The following is a 15,441-nucleotide window of genomic DNA, read 5'->3' on the forward strand; positions in this document are numbered from 1 at the left end:
ATCCACTATTAGGAACATGTTGTTACTGATGTCTTTTCATCTACTTAATGGTTATGATTGTAATTACATCATATTGCTTCATTTAAAATTTTAACACATTCACTTACCTTGTTGACAACAGGTCCAAAACACGTACGTTAGCCAGGAAATATAAATCACTCTCCCTAAATTATTGAAAAGTCACTTCTGTATCTACACAAATGAAGAAAACAAATAGGGAGCACATGTATAACTGCAGTGTTATTTTACAAAAGGATATGTTAATCTTGGTGAATGGGTACACCCAAATCATTAAATAAGACCCATATCATTATGTATAAACCTCCCTTAGGTACACTTTTACATTATCTCACATTCATTTGGGTTTTTGAAGACTCCCTCTGCTGGATAATTACTTAAGCATTTCCTGCATTGAAACGAAATGATTTTTCATATGGCTAAACAACTCTGAAGACTTTGAATTCAAATATATATTCATAGGCTTTTTAGTACAAAAGTCTATGCTTTATTCTGGTTTTGCTGCAGGAGTAGGTATATCTCCATGTATTTTCTGTACAGAACAAATTGCTTTTGGGAGAAAAGAGCAGAAAAAAATGTACAGATTTTAATCCGAAAATCTTCGTATTAGATCAATGTGGGTGAAATTTCGTATGCATTGAAGTTTTGACTGAAGCCACAGATGTAAATGTCTATACATCTCTAAAAAAAGGAACACCTGGAAGAGATGGGATCATGAACTGCTTTGGCTGAAAAGGAAAATAGTTTGTAATTTCAGTTTTGGTGCTATTCAAACGAATCAAATCTCTTGTAAACCTACAGTGAGACTCTGTTACACAAGTTGTAAAGACTCAATGTTTGTATTAGCTATGGACCAGGAGAAAATGTGAAGTAACTAAAACATTTGAGGCCACAGATTCAAAAACTACCACTCATGCAAGAAAAGTTGGTTGTTTTGCATTCAAAGTCTGTATTATTGTTCTGCAAGTACTTGTTCACAGGTAAGGGGAAGGGAGATAATTGAAGCATCTATTTTGGGAATCCGGTCTTCTGACTCTTACCAGGACTGCAAATCAAATGAAAGCCTAAGAACAGGGAACTTTATTGTGTATAAAGAATTACACAGACCATCTTATCATTAAATTTAGGATGGGAAAAGGGAAGAATTTCCATAACTTTTTTTAACAGAGCCTGTGTTAAAGGACATAGCTTTATTTCTTTTTTGTGTTTTGTGTTTTGTTTTCAAGTGACTGCAACAGCAATAGGAACTCCATTGCCTCTTTCACCAGCATATGTAGCAGTCAGTGCAGTTCTTATTTTCACAGTGATGAAATGGATTCAGGTATGTTTAGAAAAGTCATCTATGAATGTGTCTTCTGTGCCTTTTATTTAATTTTATTTTTTTCATTTGCCTGGCAGTTTTATTCTTTTTATTTTAAAAATTGCATCCTCCTTAGTAATAGAAGTTCATAATTTTTCTTCTGCCTAGCTAGTGCTGCACTTAGGAATTCTGTAAAAGAGAGCCAACATTCCATTATCTCTGTGAATAGATTGTATTAGAGCTCCTGGAGTCAGTGCTTTTCATGTCTTTCATGTCTTGACAGTGCATTGTGTTGCACAGAGTGAGGAACATTTTAGGTGAGTGTGGAGCACTCTCCTAGCCAGTGTCAGCACCTAGAGAGTAGGATATGGCTGTGTGTGTTTATAGGAAGGAATGTGAGACCACATAGAAGCACATTATTGTTTGTGCCATGACAAATTGGATTTAAGTAATTGCAGCTGCTAATAGGAATGGGATGGAATTTAACTGCATGGAGAAGGAGGTCATATACTTGGGGACTAATAATAAGAAAATATTTGCTCTAAGCTGGGAGTTTATTATTTGGGATTGATTTAGGAAAAGAAAAAACTGAGCATATTAGTTGAATATGACCCACCAGTGAGGCCTGGCCATAACTTTTATTGTTCATTGTACCAGGAATGATATTTTCAGTTGCAACAGGAAAGTATTAAGACATTATGTAAGGTATCTGAGATATCTTGTGAATTATGCAGAGTAATGTGAATAAGACAGAATTTCATTTCCAGGAATGATACATACTTACACAGCTAAGCTAATACAGAGTAAAGGATGAAGAACATAATGAATTGTTAATAAAAGAGGAGACCCAGGGTCTGTATCTTCAACTCAACTCAAGATAAGAATGAGCTGATATACTCTTGTGCAGCATCAAGCTGAAGTACCAGCTCAGGTGCCTAAAAGGACATGTCTTTTCTAGCCAAGCACAGATACAGTGCTTTTGATCACAAATACTGCTGCTCAGGGAAACTCACACTCTCTGCTGGCCTAATTTTCAGCTGGTTCCAAAGTTAACCTGGCTAACTCCAGATCAGGGGTCTTGGGCACTGTGCTCTGTTGCAATTAAAATCCTGTGAAGAGGTATAATTGTTGTAAGTGTTGTAAGGACTGAAGGAGCTAAAAAAAAAAAATCAAGGACAGAAAAGTGCTGTCAATAAGAAAAATGAGTCTAGATTAACCTTGAATAAATTTGGATCATAAATTATCAAGTGGCTAATTCTTGTCTGTAACCAACATCAAGGAGGAAAACCAGTTTTAAGCTCAATTTTTCAACATTTTTTGAAAGAGTTCAAAGTATATCGCCTGTTGTCTGAAAGAGCAAGTGACAGGACAGTGACCTAAAAGAGTCCTTCTCCTTTGCACTTTCTCAGAAAATGATGTGGTATGTGCTGCTAAAAGCTTCATATAAAATAATTTGGGTACTGTATTTTTGCTGAATTACTAAAATCTCAGAACCATTCAGTTAGTAAGAACATTAGGACTGTGAATTCTGTACAGTCCTTATAAAAACTTCACACTGAATGCATTTCAGTGACTTTGTGGTCTGCTATGTTGGGTTCACACTACTTGGCTATTTAGTATGGAGTTCTAGTTCTAGTATGTTCTCCAGAAGAGAAGAATTGCGTGTTCTGGTCACAGAACAGTTGAGGTTTCAAGGCACCTTTTGAGGGGTCTAGTCTCCCCCTCACCTAGAGCAAGTCTTCAAGAACCATGACCAGTTGGGTTTTGAATATGGTCCTTTCTTTAAGAGCTATTTCTGTATTATCGAGTAACTAATAAATTAAAAATATGTAGGGAGAACGTAGTCTCCCTATGTAGGAGAGATCATAGTCTCCCTACATAGTTACTACAGTCCTGACAATATAAGCACCAGTCTGTGTGCAAAGCAGATTATCTAAGCTGCAAAGGTTTTGGAAAACATGCTGAAGCTTCTAAACAGTTTCTCATTTTAAAATATTTTTCAGGTGATGAGCTTCCCATAAGTGTTCGAATCTCCCATGATAAACAGGACAAGCTCCATAGCTGCTTGGAGCATCTTTTTGGTCAAGTATGAGATTATTTTTCTTGGCTTTGATATTGATGCCTGTGATTGAGCTAAGATGTCTTTAGAAAATACTTCTTCTTTTTAATTTTTCTTCCCACTGTTTACTGAGATGGTATGTATTTACTCATTTTCCCTCAGCTTTCTGTAAATAGTCCAAAACTGTAAATTAAACAGACCCTTAAATTTAGTCTAACATTCTTCAGTTTGTTACTTTAACTAGAGCCATTAGGTAAGAAAAAATCCAAAGCTGCTTGTCAGTAGTCCACATTTCTTACAGAAAGAATTTCTAATTGTTGCTGAAAAAAGCATCTTTCTCACAGAACCTTGATCCCAACAGGTCGATTCAATCGTCAATCTTTTGAAAGGACCAGCTGTGATGAGGGCCTTTGAGCAGACGAAGTACTTTACACCAGGTCGAGGCCTCCAAGGTAACATTTCATTCTAGCTATGAGAATGAAAAGATAGCTTGAAGAGTACATGGCAGTGGCTGTCCTCTCCTTGAGCTGGTGTTAAAGGACTGATTTTGCTTAATCTTGGTATATTCTGCAATAATTGATTGTTGAAGTTCATTTAAAATAGATATTAATTCTTAGTTGAAAACTGACTCATTATATTTTATTGCATAATGTAGGAAAAAAATCTCAAATTCAACTGAATTTTAGACTCTGAACTGTCGTATTGCTGAGGTTTTTGGAGCAAGAAGCAGTGTTATTATATTTCAGGTGTTTTTAATACATTTTTGTCGCAACTACTGAAGCCATTCCTGATCTACTTTATTGCTAATGCCATATTTTTATTATTTTTGTAGTTATATTATGTTTGAAGTTGATTTATAAAAAATTTGCAATTTATTGTCACAGCAATATTTATGCCAAATATATACTTATGTACGTATTACCGATTGCTTAAAAAGAAGTATCCTGTATGTAAATTCAGACACTCTACTACCACTTGTATGGTTGCTTAAGTCTAAAGGTATAAATAAGCATCTGGTGGTGGTCATAAATGATGAAAAATATAAAAATAGAAAAGTGAAGAAAAATAGAAACTTCCTTCAGTAGACTGATTTTTTAAAAAAAAGTTCAGTGGGAAAATGATTGTTTTATTAATATCAGCAGTAAGGTGTATTGACCCTACACATGTCTTTTAGCAAAGAATACTGGGTTTAGTGGCCAGAGGGTGTTTTTTACCCCAATTATGAGGTTTTACAAAGCCTGAATTGCTACCTGTTAAATGAATTTGCATGAAAGAGTACAAGAGTACATAACTTCCTTTTTTTTTCTTTCTTTTTCTTTCTTTTTTTTTTTTTTTTTTGTTAGTTTTTTTTTTTTTTTTTCCTTTTTTTTTTTCTTTTTTTAAGTAAGTAATTTTGGTTTAAATTTAATTTTCTGATTGAAACAATTTTGCCTCTAGAAGTTCCAGGGTCCCACTTACTATGCACCTTGTTATGTACCTGCTTCAGAAAGAATCATATCTGGGGATGCTGCTCACTCTCTCATTAGAGTTAAGCAGGGAGCTTGGATGACTGTTAGATCTGTCACCATAGCTTTAACTACAGTTAAATAAGTTGCCAACTCCTTGAGCAGTGAAAACATTTAAGAAAAAAAATATCTTGCTGTGACTTTCCCAGGAGGCTTAAACAGAAAAATACTATTTTTGTCCTTGCTTAGAGTTTCAGCAAGAAATGGAACCAAAGCTCAGCTGTCCAAAGAGGCTACGACTCCACATCAAGCAAGACCCTTGGAACCTCCCCAGCAGTGTCCGGGGCCTTGCCCAGAATATCAGAAAATTTGTTGAAGGTTAGTGAGAACAACTTGATCATAAATATGCCCTTCCTTAATGATACAGAAGGAAGGGAAGGGGAGAGGTACAGCTGCTTCCTGCTGCTTCTAGGCAAGATTTGTGGAACACAGTGTAGCCTATAGATAGGTTGTACTCTCAATAACAAGGTTAGTGGAGTTTATGTCAGCTGTCTTGTACTTACCCTGTTGGCTTTAGATGCTGAGGAGAAAATAGTCTTCTGAAGAGAAAGTAGTCTTCTGGCAAATGAGAACAAAGGAGTCATATGTTGGATGTGGTAGGTTTTGCAGTTGCTACTGAAGTCCAATGGGCTTGACTGATTTGTCACAGAACTTCATGCGACTGATACATCAAAATGAGGCTTTTATTAAAATTAAACTATTTTTTCCACTGTCTTAACTGGAGAGATAAAGTCTCTGCAGCTTTTGTCCTGTACCTTGGTCTTCTCTGTGCTTTTCTGGAGCCATTATCACTCCTTCTGCTATAAAGCCATGGTTTTCATTTAATCCATCCCAACTGATGGATGGACTCCTCCTCTGCCTCCCTTCCACCACTGTATAGAAGTTACCAAGTACTCTGCTCCTCTTTACCACCCAGTGACAGTGAGCTAAGGTTTAGGCTTTCTCCCCTGTCCTCATAAGAAAGTAACTGGCCTTTTCCTTCCAGAGTCTCTTGCCTTTAATTCCTGCTTTATTTCCTGTGCTGCTTGATAAAGAAACAGAAATAAAGAGTAAAATTATTTTTATAAAAATGCCTGTGCTAAGATTCTGTGTGGGAACAAAAACTTAGGACTAGATTTAAATTATTTGTGTGTGTTTAGCTTCTTCTGTTTCTGGGCTAGTTTATACAGTGTCCCTTAAAGAAACTGTTAAATATCAGACCAATGGGAAAGACCTTTGTGATAAATCTTATTATTATAAACTTTCAAAAAACAACCAGCCAAACCAAACAAACTCTTCCCTCTCTGACTTGGCATTTCTGATTTGAGATACATCATATTTTCAGACACTGGGTTAGAAAATTAAAAAAACAACACATAAATGTCTCTTTTTTGAAGTCAATCACAGTGAGTTGACTCTCCAATACTAAGAATACTCCTTTTAGTTTAATGGTGGCTGTCATTGAGTGAAAAATTAATAAATAGTTTTGAATTCCTTTTTTTTTTCTGTGGGTCCTTCTTCAGTTTAAAACAAATTATTTCCAAGTATTAATCATTCTTTCAAAGTCAAGGAGGAATGGAAATGTCTTATGAACCTTCCTTATCCCTTTCAGAAGCTAAGATTACCAAACCATTTTCACATAACTTGCTTGCCCATGAATAGAATTAGTAGACCTAACCCATTTTAACAGTGGTTATATACCCTCAATATTGAGCTGAGATTATTCAAAATTTTGTGGGAGAGTTCATCAAAGTCCAAATGATTTACTGCCCCTTTGTACTATAAAAGTTATTTTTTACTATACTCAGTACTGAGAAACAACCAGCAGCTGGATTTAACTGAAATCAGATGAACAAGAAGCAGAGTTAATAATGTTTTTAACAGTTAAATTTTCCCTTTGTGTCTTCATTTCTTGATTTCTTCCTTCCTGTCTTGCCATCATACATTGTGTTCACAGCTGGTCTGGATACCCAGGAGAACCACCAGTACTGCCCTGAGCTATTTATGGCTGAAAACCTAACATATGGCACAATTCCCCTCTTATTCACTTGATTTAGGAAAAAACCCAAAAGGTGCCACCTTATATGACTGTTTAGTTGGGCTTGTGAGACCAAGTTGAACAGTGTCTTGGGATTTTAGAAGAATCTTCCTGTTTGTTTCTGAATAAAAGACAATATTTCAGTAATTGAGGGAAGCTGATACATTTTTCTCTTCTAAGAGGAAGTAGTCAAAGGAGACCATGGATACAACTTCACTCACAGTGGACAAAAAAAATGTAATTAAAACTTCCATTTGTTATACTTAACCATTACTGCTCAATGCTAAAGTAAGGATGAATACAATAAATTCATCTCCTTATTGAAAACTGACTCATTTTTCTTTTTATAAAAGTATCACAGGATATTTTAGTTTTTTATTCATTATTCTGTTGCATTGCAGAATCTATTAGATTAGATTGATTAGTGCATTAAAGCAGGAGACATGGGAGCCTCACAAAGATGAAATGTTTTAAGTCCTAGATAATAAGATTCCTTTTATTTACTTTGTTTAATAAATATGATGAAATGGGAAAACTCAGAATGCCTTGAGGATGATTGCTCTGGTCTGTCAGTTTTCTGTTTATTAGTGTTGGGATTGGGAGAACTATTAAAAAAATCCATGAAGCTGTGCACAGATTGAAAAAAAAAAAAAAAAGAAAACAGAAAAAAAAAACAACAGAACCTTCCTTAACAGTAAAATTAAAATATAGCTGGACATTGTTTTGTCTCATTTCATTTGCCTTGTCATATCATTAGAGAAAGAAAAAAATTTCAATAGTTACAGTAAAAGGCCAGCCTAGAAGGCTAATCTAGTTGCTAGCATTGAAGAGTTCTCTGAAGTATTGTGCAGATTTATCTGGAGCTAAGTCGCTAAATAAAAGAATGAATTTATTTCTTGGATTGACTGGGCCTAATCAATTGTTAAACCAATAAAGCTAAAGATAAGTTGTTGGCACAGGCAGATCTTTGAAGGTGAAGTACTTGATTTTGGTGGAGAGGGCAGTAGTCAGGGCAGGAATTGGGCAGCCACCAAATAGAGGAAGAATAATGTAGGTACTTGATTGTGAATCTGTGTGAGATATGTAACACAAGTATTGGAAAGCACAGGAGGAAAAGACTGGAGTAGGAACCAGGAAAATGAATAAGATGGATGGAAAGAAAGGGACTAAATAACAGAAGGGTGTAAACAAAATAAAGAGAAGGAAACATTTCTGTAATTGCTTTTTCCTGCAGAAAAAATAGGTAAGATTTTTGATCAAAAGAAGAGGTGTTCTGGAGCAAGCCAGATTTCTCGACAGCTAGTCAGGCAACTACATGAGGAAGTGCAGTTATTTTTCTAGCACTGTAATTTTAAGTTTAAACGGGAAATATGATGCAATTGAGAAAGTTCTCAGCTATTTTAAATTAGGAGTGAGATGTGACGGAGCCTTTTGGTTATTGAAGGTATAAAAAAATGTATTTCAATTTAAATAATAAGCCATGCAGTGTAAAATCTGTCTTTTTGAAATATTTTCAGGTGTGAAGAAAAATAAATCTAAAATCTAGCCTTACCTAGCAAAGATCAGAATAGCAGAATAACATGGTTTTTTTTTTTTTTTTCAAATAAAGTACAAAAGAATATTTAAAAAGAAAAGAAACTGAAGTCATCTTGCATTACAAATCAGAATCTAAGAGAAACTGCTAGGGAGTTAGTCCTTTCCATACAACATTTAGCAAGAAAGAGTGAGAACTTTCATAGCATTTGAAAAGCAAATGATTGACATCCAAGGTTCACCTCTAACTCCAGGTAAGTAGACAAATGATCTAAAAATGTTCTTTTGCCTGTGGGAATATTTTGAAGCACAGAAGACTTATAGCAATGATAAAAGAGAGTTGCAGTGTCCTGTGATTTCCCCATAAGCAGGAAATCATTATTTATAGATACCTCAAATTCTTTTGAATTCAAAGAATTCAACAAATCTTATCTAAAACAAGCTGCAAGTAATAGCCTCAGTGTATCTAAGTCATTCAGATAAAAGCTGCATTTCCCTACACTCTCTTTTCAGTTACTAAGTTATGTTCAGACTCCAAGATGCCAGGTTGTTAATCTCTATTAGAGGTTGTGTTTTCTTTTTTTGAAAGACAGAAGGCTAAGGAAACAACCTAGAACCAGGAATTGTCAGGAATAACTAGTAATTTTTAATGTTTGAGTGTTTGTATTTGAGGTACTGTGGCAGTAACAGTGTAGGGGAAATTAATTACCAAATTCTATTATTGTTTATATAGCCAGTTTCAGCCCTGCTTGTGCACTGAACAGGGCTTTGAATAGCACTGCAGAGAAACTTGGATGTGGGAAAGAAGGTTTGGAAAGATGTGAAAGCATGTGAAGTAGTGTTGTGTTCCTCCAAGTAGTACCTGTAGGACAACTGATGTGCTGAAGGTTTGGCACTCTCTAAGGTTATGGCAGATTTTAATCTGCCTGTATCTTGCAGCACTAGTTAACGTATTTAAATTTGTGCTCTGGTACATAAAGTGCACTTCCTTCAGCCTGCCTGCAGCCTTTGAAAAGCAGCTCCCTCCAAGGAAAACATAAAAGTGTGTGTGGGGGGGGGGAAGTGTAAAGAGCGATAAACCTGTGCATTTTTGCCTGTGTAAGTTAAGATTTTTTTTAATTTGTACTTTTTTATTTCATAGATTGTTTAGTGAAAAGACATTTTTGAAGCAAAATAAAATCTGAAGGCTGGAAGTAAAATGAAAATGCTGTTGCATTTTTCCTAAATGCTTTGGTACACTTTAAAATAGGGATCATTTGAGATTTTTGGGTGTGAACAAAAGAGTACAAGAGGAGGAGAAGAAAGAATTAGGATAATGTGGGAATCAGTGAAAACTGGTCTTGTTTTTCAAAGTTTTGGGACTGGAATTCTTAATGTATGGATTTGCTCTGGCCAGCTGCTAGACATGTGCTCTGAGATAGCAGCTGCCTTTTCATGTGTCCTTCTCAGTGATGGTGCTTTTGATTATTATCAGTTTTTATCAAGCCATATGTACAACTAAGTGAAGTTGAGACTCATTACTGTTTTGTAGGTATGAATCAGTATTGCCTAAAAAGAAGCTGAAGTTAAGCTGGTATGAAATGAGAAACTGTAAATGCAATATTATGTTGAGGAAAACACTTTTAACCATTACCTCAAAATATTGTCTTCTTTTTCTTTAAGAGGTGAAGGCACGAATACTCTTGGCACTTCTAGAATATACAGGTAATTTTGCTTGTTTTAGGAGGGAGGGAAGTGAATGTGGATGGTTTGTGATAATTTTTGCTTTTGAACAGAAATACTGTGTTTACATTAAGGGGGAAAATCTCAGATATGATAAAACCTGATAATCAGCAACTTCATCCCACTGTTTAGAGTAAGGATTCCTGAAGAACACAGTTTCAGGGCTTTTTAACAAACACTGCACATTCTTTTTTTTTTTTTTTTTTTTTTTTTCCCTTTCAATGCAAAATACCTTATCTGGTCATTTACTCCAGATCTTGGCAGATAAAATAAGAACTAAACAGCCAGCTTTTGCATAGTGTCTCAGCTGTCTTTCTTCTTTGGGCGTTTTCTTATTTGCTGTTTTTCTTTTAATTCCCATCTGTTTCCAGATTTATATTGCTATTTTAACCCATACCCTTCCTTTTATCTATTTTTAGACAATATTTAAGATCCACCTTTCTGGAAGGACTCTGATTTTTCTCTGTATTAATTCTACTATCATGCCATACAGCATACAGCTTAAAATACACAAAATAGAGATGTGTGTTTGCAAAATTAATGTCACTGAATAGGTATTTAAAAAATAATAAAATCTATGGCACATGTTTCCCTACAGTTTTTAGGTGCCTACATGTTCAAGTAGGTAGTCCAATTTAACGGTAAAAGTTCATTATTTTGACCATCTTACAGCACTACATGAATGCATGATTTAATTTTGTTATGACACACAAGAACAATTTTATAAGGGGGATTAGAATCTTTCTTTGTTGTCAGATTTCTTCAATATATTAGAAAAATTTTTAGTAATTCCTCATTTATCCTAAAATAAGAAGTGAGTTGATAAAATGTCCTAGACTTGATTTTTTAGAAGTAGTTTTCCCTATTTATGTTGTTTTATAAGTTGGTAAACTCTCTAGTTTATTTAGTATAAAAATATTTTTGTAAAAGGACCCCAAAGTGTTCTTATATTCAGTATCTGATGTTCAAGTAGTATTAAATGAGATTCAGAAATGTGTTTGGAGGGCTGCTTCAGAAGCAGGAAATACAGAGGAAGCCAGCTGCTGTTAGAAAGAAAGAGATAAAATTCAGCAAAGTGAGGAAACAATGTCTGTTGGGCTCAAATCCTGAGCACAATTGGAACATTGGAAAGTTTTTGACTGTGGAGAAGCTAGTGGGATTTTTGAAGCTGGAGATGTGTGTACTTTTTAAAGATAAAAATTCTCTCTGTTCTGGATTTGCACAGTTTGAGAGAATCAGAGAGGTTGATTTGAACAATCAAAAAACCAAAACAAAACAAAAACCAAACAAAACAACTACAGCAAACATTGAGTCACTGTGCATAAACAGTAGTGATTTGGCCATTTATGGAAAATATTCCCAAGGTTCTGAGAAGCTGTCAAATAGAATAGAAATCATAGCAAAAGAGTGTTCACTATTATCAATATCTGAGGAAAAGATTGCAGAAGATCTCAGAAAAAAATAGACAGAATGAGGTTACTTTGAGAAATATTTGGAGTCCAAAAAGCACATTTTTAAATTTGGTAGTAACTTTGTGCGTACCGAATAATTTCTGCTGACTTATCCAGTCATCAGAATTCTTGTCAGCTCCACAGAAAAGTTGGAAAAAGACCTAAGCTTCTCAGGGGAAGAGCAATCTAGTAGCAAAGACAAATATTTTAGGCTTCAGAAAGACCTCTGTATCACCTGATCTGCTTCTCTTGCTCTGAGAAAGATTAAGTCTACCTGTACCATTGTGATTGATGTTTGCCTAACAGCTTATAATGATAAAATTACTTGAAGACCTTCAGAAAAGAGGACAAGAAAGAAGCACTGAATATTTATCATCACAGTTTTGTTCTTTATTGAAGATATGTTTCCCTTTCTAATTCTTTTGACTTTTAGCTAATCTAATACCTATGCCCTTCAGAATAAATTAGTAGGTTAGCTAGTCCCTAATTTAAATCACCTGCTAATGTTCCATAGCTATCTACCTACAGACCTTTTCTGGACTTTCTTGGCACCATAAATCTCTGCTGTTTCCTGGCTATGTGATGCTGCTTTGTACTTATTTTATAGATTCACATTCATATAAATTTTATTTGGATAGATCATGTTCTGGTAGCAATACTGTGCTTTCCAGCAGACAGCCTTCATCTGCCCTCCCCAGCTGGTAGCTGTGGAGAAGGCCAGATGAGGCAGTCATGTTAAGAGCTTCTCACTGCCCTTGCTTTCTGGTGGAAAGTAAATGTTTGTGGGCCCAGCTTGCTCTCATATTGCAGCAAGGAGATCTGACTTGCCTTTGTTGTCCTGTGACATTAAAAGTACATAGAATTTATGGCATGTACATTAAAATCTATGAGAGAAACATACATTGTTTATAAAGAAATACTTTAAGTTCCAGATTTTAAATACACTCATATGCAATTTTAGAATTATAACATAATATTTTAATGAAGAAAATGGAAAATTAGGTCATGGAGTACTATTAACTAGAGATAACATTAGGCTGTAAACTTGTAAATTGCTTGACATAAAAATGATGTGTTTTTTAGATAAGGAATTCCAGCCTAGTTTCTTTGCTGTTAACTAATCTCCTGTTTAATTTTGCTTTTGGCTTTTACGCCTCACAGATAGTGAGATACAACTGAGGCGAGACATGGTCTTCTGTCAGAGCCTGGTGGCCACAGTCTGTGCGTTTTCAGAGCAACTGATGGTGGCCTTAAATCAGATGTTTGACAACAACAAAGAGTATGAAATGGAGACTCTGGAGGCCAGCAGAAGGTGGTTGGAACAGATAGCCAGTGCGGGTCTTCTCCTTCATTTCCAGTCCCTGCTCTCTCCAAACCTGGTAAGACTCCTCATGTCTCCTGCTTGGTCAGGGCCCCTTTTCATTCCCTGAACCAGGGACATGGTTAAATAGTCTCAGATGTAAACCTGATTTTCTGTGTCCTTTTTGTTAATCTTGGTACTTAGCTGCTATTTGGGAAAGTTACAATTCTGATAATTACAGATTTGGGATCTGATATAGATAATTACAGCTTGGTTATGATATGGGAAATAAGTTTTCCACAAAGACAGTATTCTGTTTGCTTTGAGTTAGCACATAGTGAGTTTACTCTTGACTTCCCACTGCTGTTGTAGCTGTTCCCTGGGATTGAATGCAGTATTAGTGATAAGCAGAAGTTCATTTTGCAATAAGCAACAATACAAGATAAATAATATACCTGGTTTAGGTAATTTTACCACCCTTTGCCCTAAAAAACTAGAAGTGTAAAGTAGTTGAAGGAGTAAACATGCTGCTCTGTTTGCTCCTGTCATATGGAAAATCCTTGTAGCCTGTCAGAGTAATTGGAAATTGTTTCTTCACAAGGCTTGGCAAAGAGCCATGGCTTAAGAAACAATTAAAAATGGGACACAGCTTTGTAGTCCCTTAATCCTCAGTTATCCAAAGTGCTTCTTTAGCTATTTAAGATGCTTCTCACAGTAGACTGGTTCCTGCTAACCAGAGGAACTGAAATAGTCTGCATTGACTGCTCCATGACAGTCTTCTCTACCTCTGGAGTTGCTCAGTAAAAATAAAACTCCATTTTTGATCAAAAATGTTCTTAGATGATGTTCATAGTATCAAAGATGTTCTTCCCTCTCCTTGTCTGTCTTGGCAGCAAATTGCTGACAAGTTGACATAAAAAACTTTAGAAGCAGAAGAAACCAATACAAATAAAGGTATTTCTAAATCACAGTCATAAAGTCTCAGTCCATGCTATTGTTGGAGAGCCAGTGTGACCAACTACGTCACAAGCAGCTGTGGTACGTGGGTTTGCATGCATGTGTGCAGCTTATAAACAGATATAATCAGGGCCTCAGAGGAACAGGGGAACTCTTTATCCACATGAGGAACACTGTCTGGGAAGCTTGGACTCAAGTTTTGAGTCCTGGATGCTTTTTGACAATGTGTAGCACCAAGAGGTGGTGTAATACTTAGAGTTCAAGAGTAAATTCCATTGGTGCCTGTCTAATGTTTTTCCATGTGCTTTGTTGTTGTGTTATGACAAAGCAACTGCTGTCTTTACAGCTCTGAATAATGATATTTTTTTCTTTCAAGATTGCAGTGATTTCCTTTGTAGTGAAAATGTGTGCTACTCAACTATTTTCTCATAATCAGATATCTGCAGTATGCATTGTCCAATTGAAAATAAAGTTCAGTCTTTTCTGCCTAACAGTTCTTAACCAAGGGAATTGTATTTAAAGGCAGCTTTTTCAATACCTTCTCAGCTCTATTTGGCCTACAAATGATCTGTGTTATTTTAAACAAGGGTATTTGAAGGAAATTGCACTCATTATGGCCAGAGTTCAGTAAAAAATGAGCAGTTGTGCAAGACTTTCCCACGCTGCTCTATGGTATTCAGACTATTCTGCTGACAAAATCACTCTGTCCATAGACTTCATAAATTGAACCAGAAGACAAGATATTTCTAGCAGATTTGCTTTTTCATAAGTACAAGGGGGAATGCTATTTCACTATATAGATCAGGGAAAAGAATGGAGGTTTTTCTTCTGGCACTTGCTTTACATTCTGTAAACTATGATTTATTGTCAGTTTATGGACAACTAGTTATTTTTCTTTGCCATCCTACTGTATCAGTTCTTCGAGGGGGAAAAATGCATGATTCCAATTTCCTTTTGGCTCTTGCTAATCTAAAGAGCCAGGGGAGGGCTGTATAAGGAATAGAATTATTTAAGTGATATTGATTTAAGCTATAATTGGTCTGTATAGTTAACTCAAGGTAAACATAATTGTAGATTACTATTTTCTTTTTTAAAGGTTCAGTTAAGTGTCTTGAGAAATCTTGGATCTCTTTAACTATCTTTTTAGCTCAGGGGTACACAGAGTGAACTATAGGTGCAATCAGAATATTGGCACATCTATGTATTTGATTTGTGCCTAGAGTTTTGTAGGTGAAGTGCAAGTCACCCTGAGCTGTAAATTCTCTGAGCTTTTGGTTCAAATATTGGTTCTTAGAGTGGACACAGTAAACTCTTATATGTTGTTCATAAGTGAAATCCTAAAGTTATGGAAATTTTAGAAGAAAATTGCTAAAAAAATGATAGTTTTCACATTTACCTTCTGTTGCTTTACAAGATAGACCTGGTGGCAAGACAAGGTGCTAAAATCTGGTATCTTACAGAATAATGACAGAATGACTCAATTAAAAGACATAAGAAATAATGGTAGCTATAAATTACCTGTTAATTTACTGTATGATGTGAAGAAAATTAATTTTAATAATCCTGAACTAGTAATAAA

General features: G+C 35.5%; 1 protein-coding gene across 1 annotated transcript in view; it reads left to right on the forward strand.

Annotated features, from left to right (window-relative positions):
- PREX2 (phosphatidylinositol-3,4,5-trisphosphate dependent Rac exchange factor 2) overlaps positions 1-15,441 on the forward strand; it is a 141,497-nt gene that overhangs the window by 79,340 nt on the left and 46,716 nt on the right. The window contains exons 27-32 of the mRNA XM_053953106.1: positions 1,245-1,339; positions 3,322-3,404; positions 3,739-3,829; positions 5,072-5,200; positions 10,095-10,136; positions 12,767-12,984. Coding sequence (XP_053809081.1) covers positions 1,245-1,339; positions 3,322-3,404; positions 3,739-3,829; positions 5,072-5,200; positions 10,095-10,136; positions 12,767-12,984 — 658 coding nt within the window. The remainder of the gene's footprint in view (positions 1-1,244; positions 1,340-3,321; positions 3,405-3,738; positions 3,830-5,071; positions 5,201-10,094; positions 10,137-12,766; positions 12,985-15,441) is intronic.

This window comes from Vidua chalybeata, chromosome 1, assembly GCF_026979565.1.
Source record: "Vidua chalybeata isolate OUT-0048 chromosome 1, bVidCha1 merged haplotype, whole genome shotgun sequence".
In the NCBI taxonomy this organism is placed as follows: domain Eukaryota; kingdom Metazoa; phylum Chordata; class Aves; order Passeriformes; family Viduidae; genus Vidua; species Vidua chalybeata.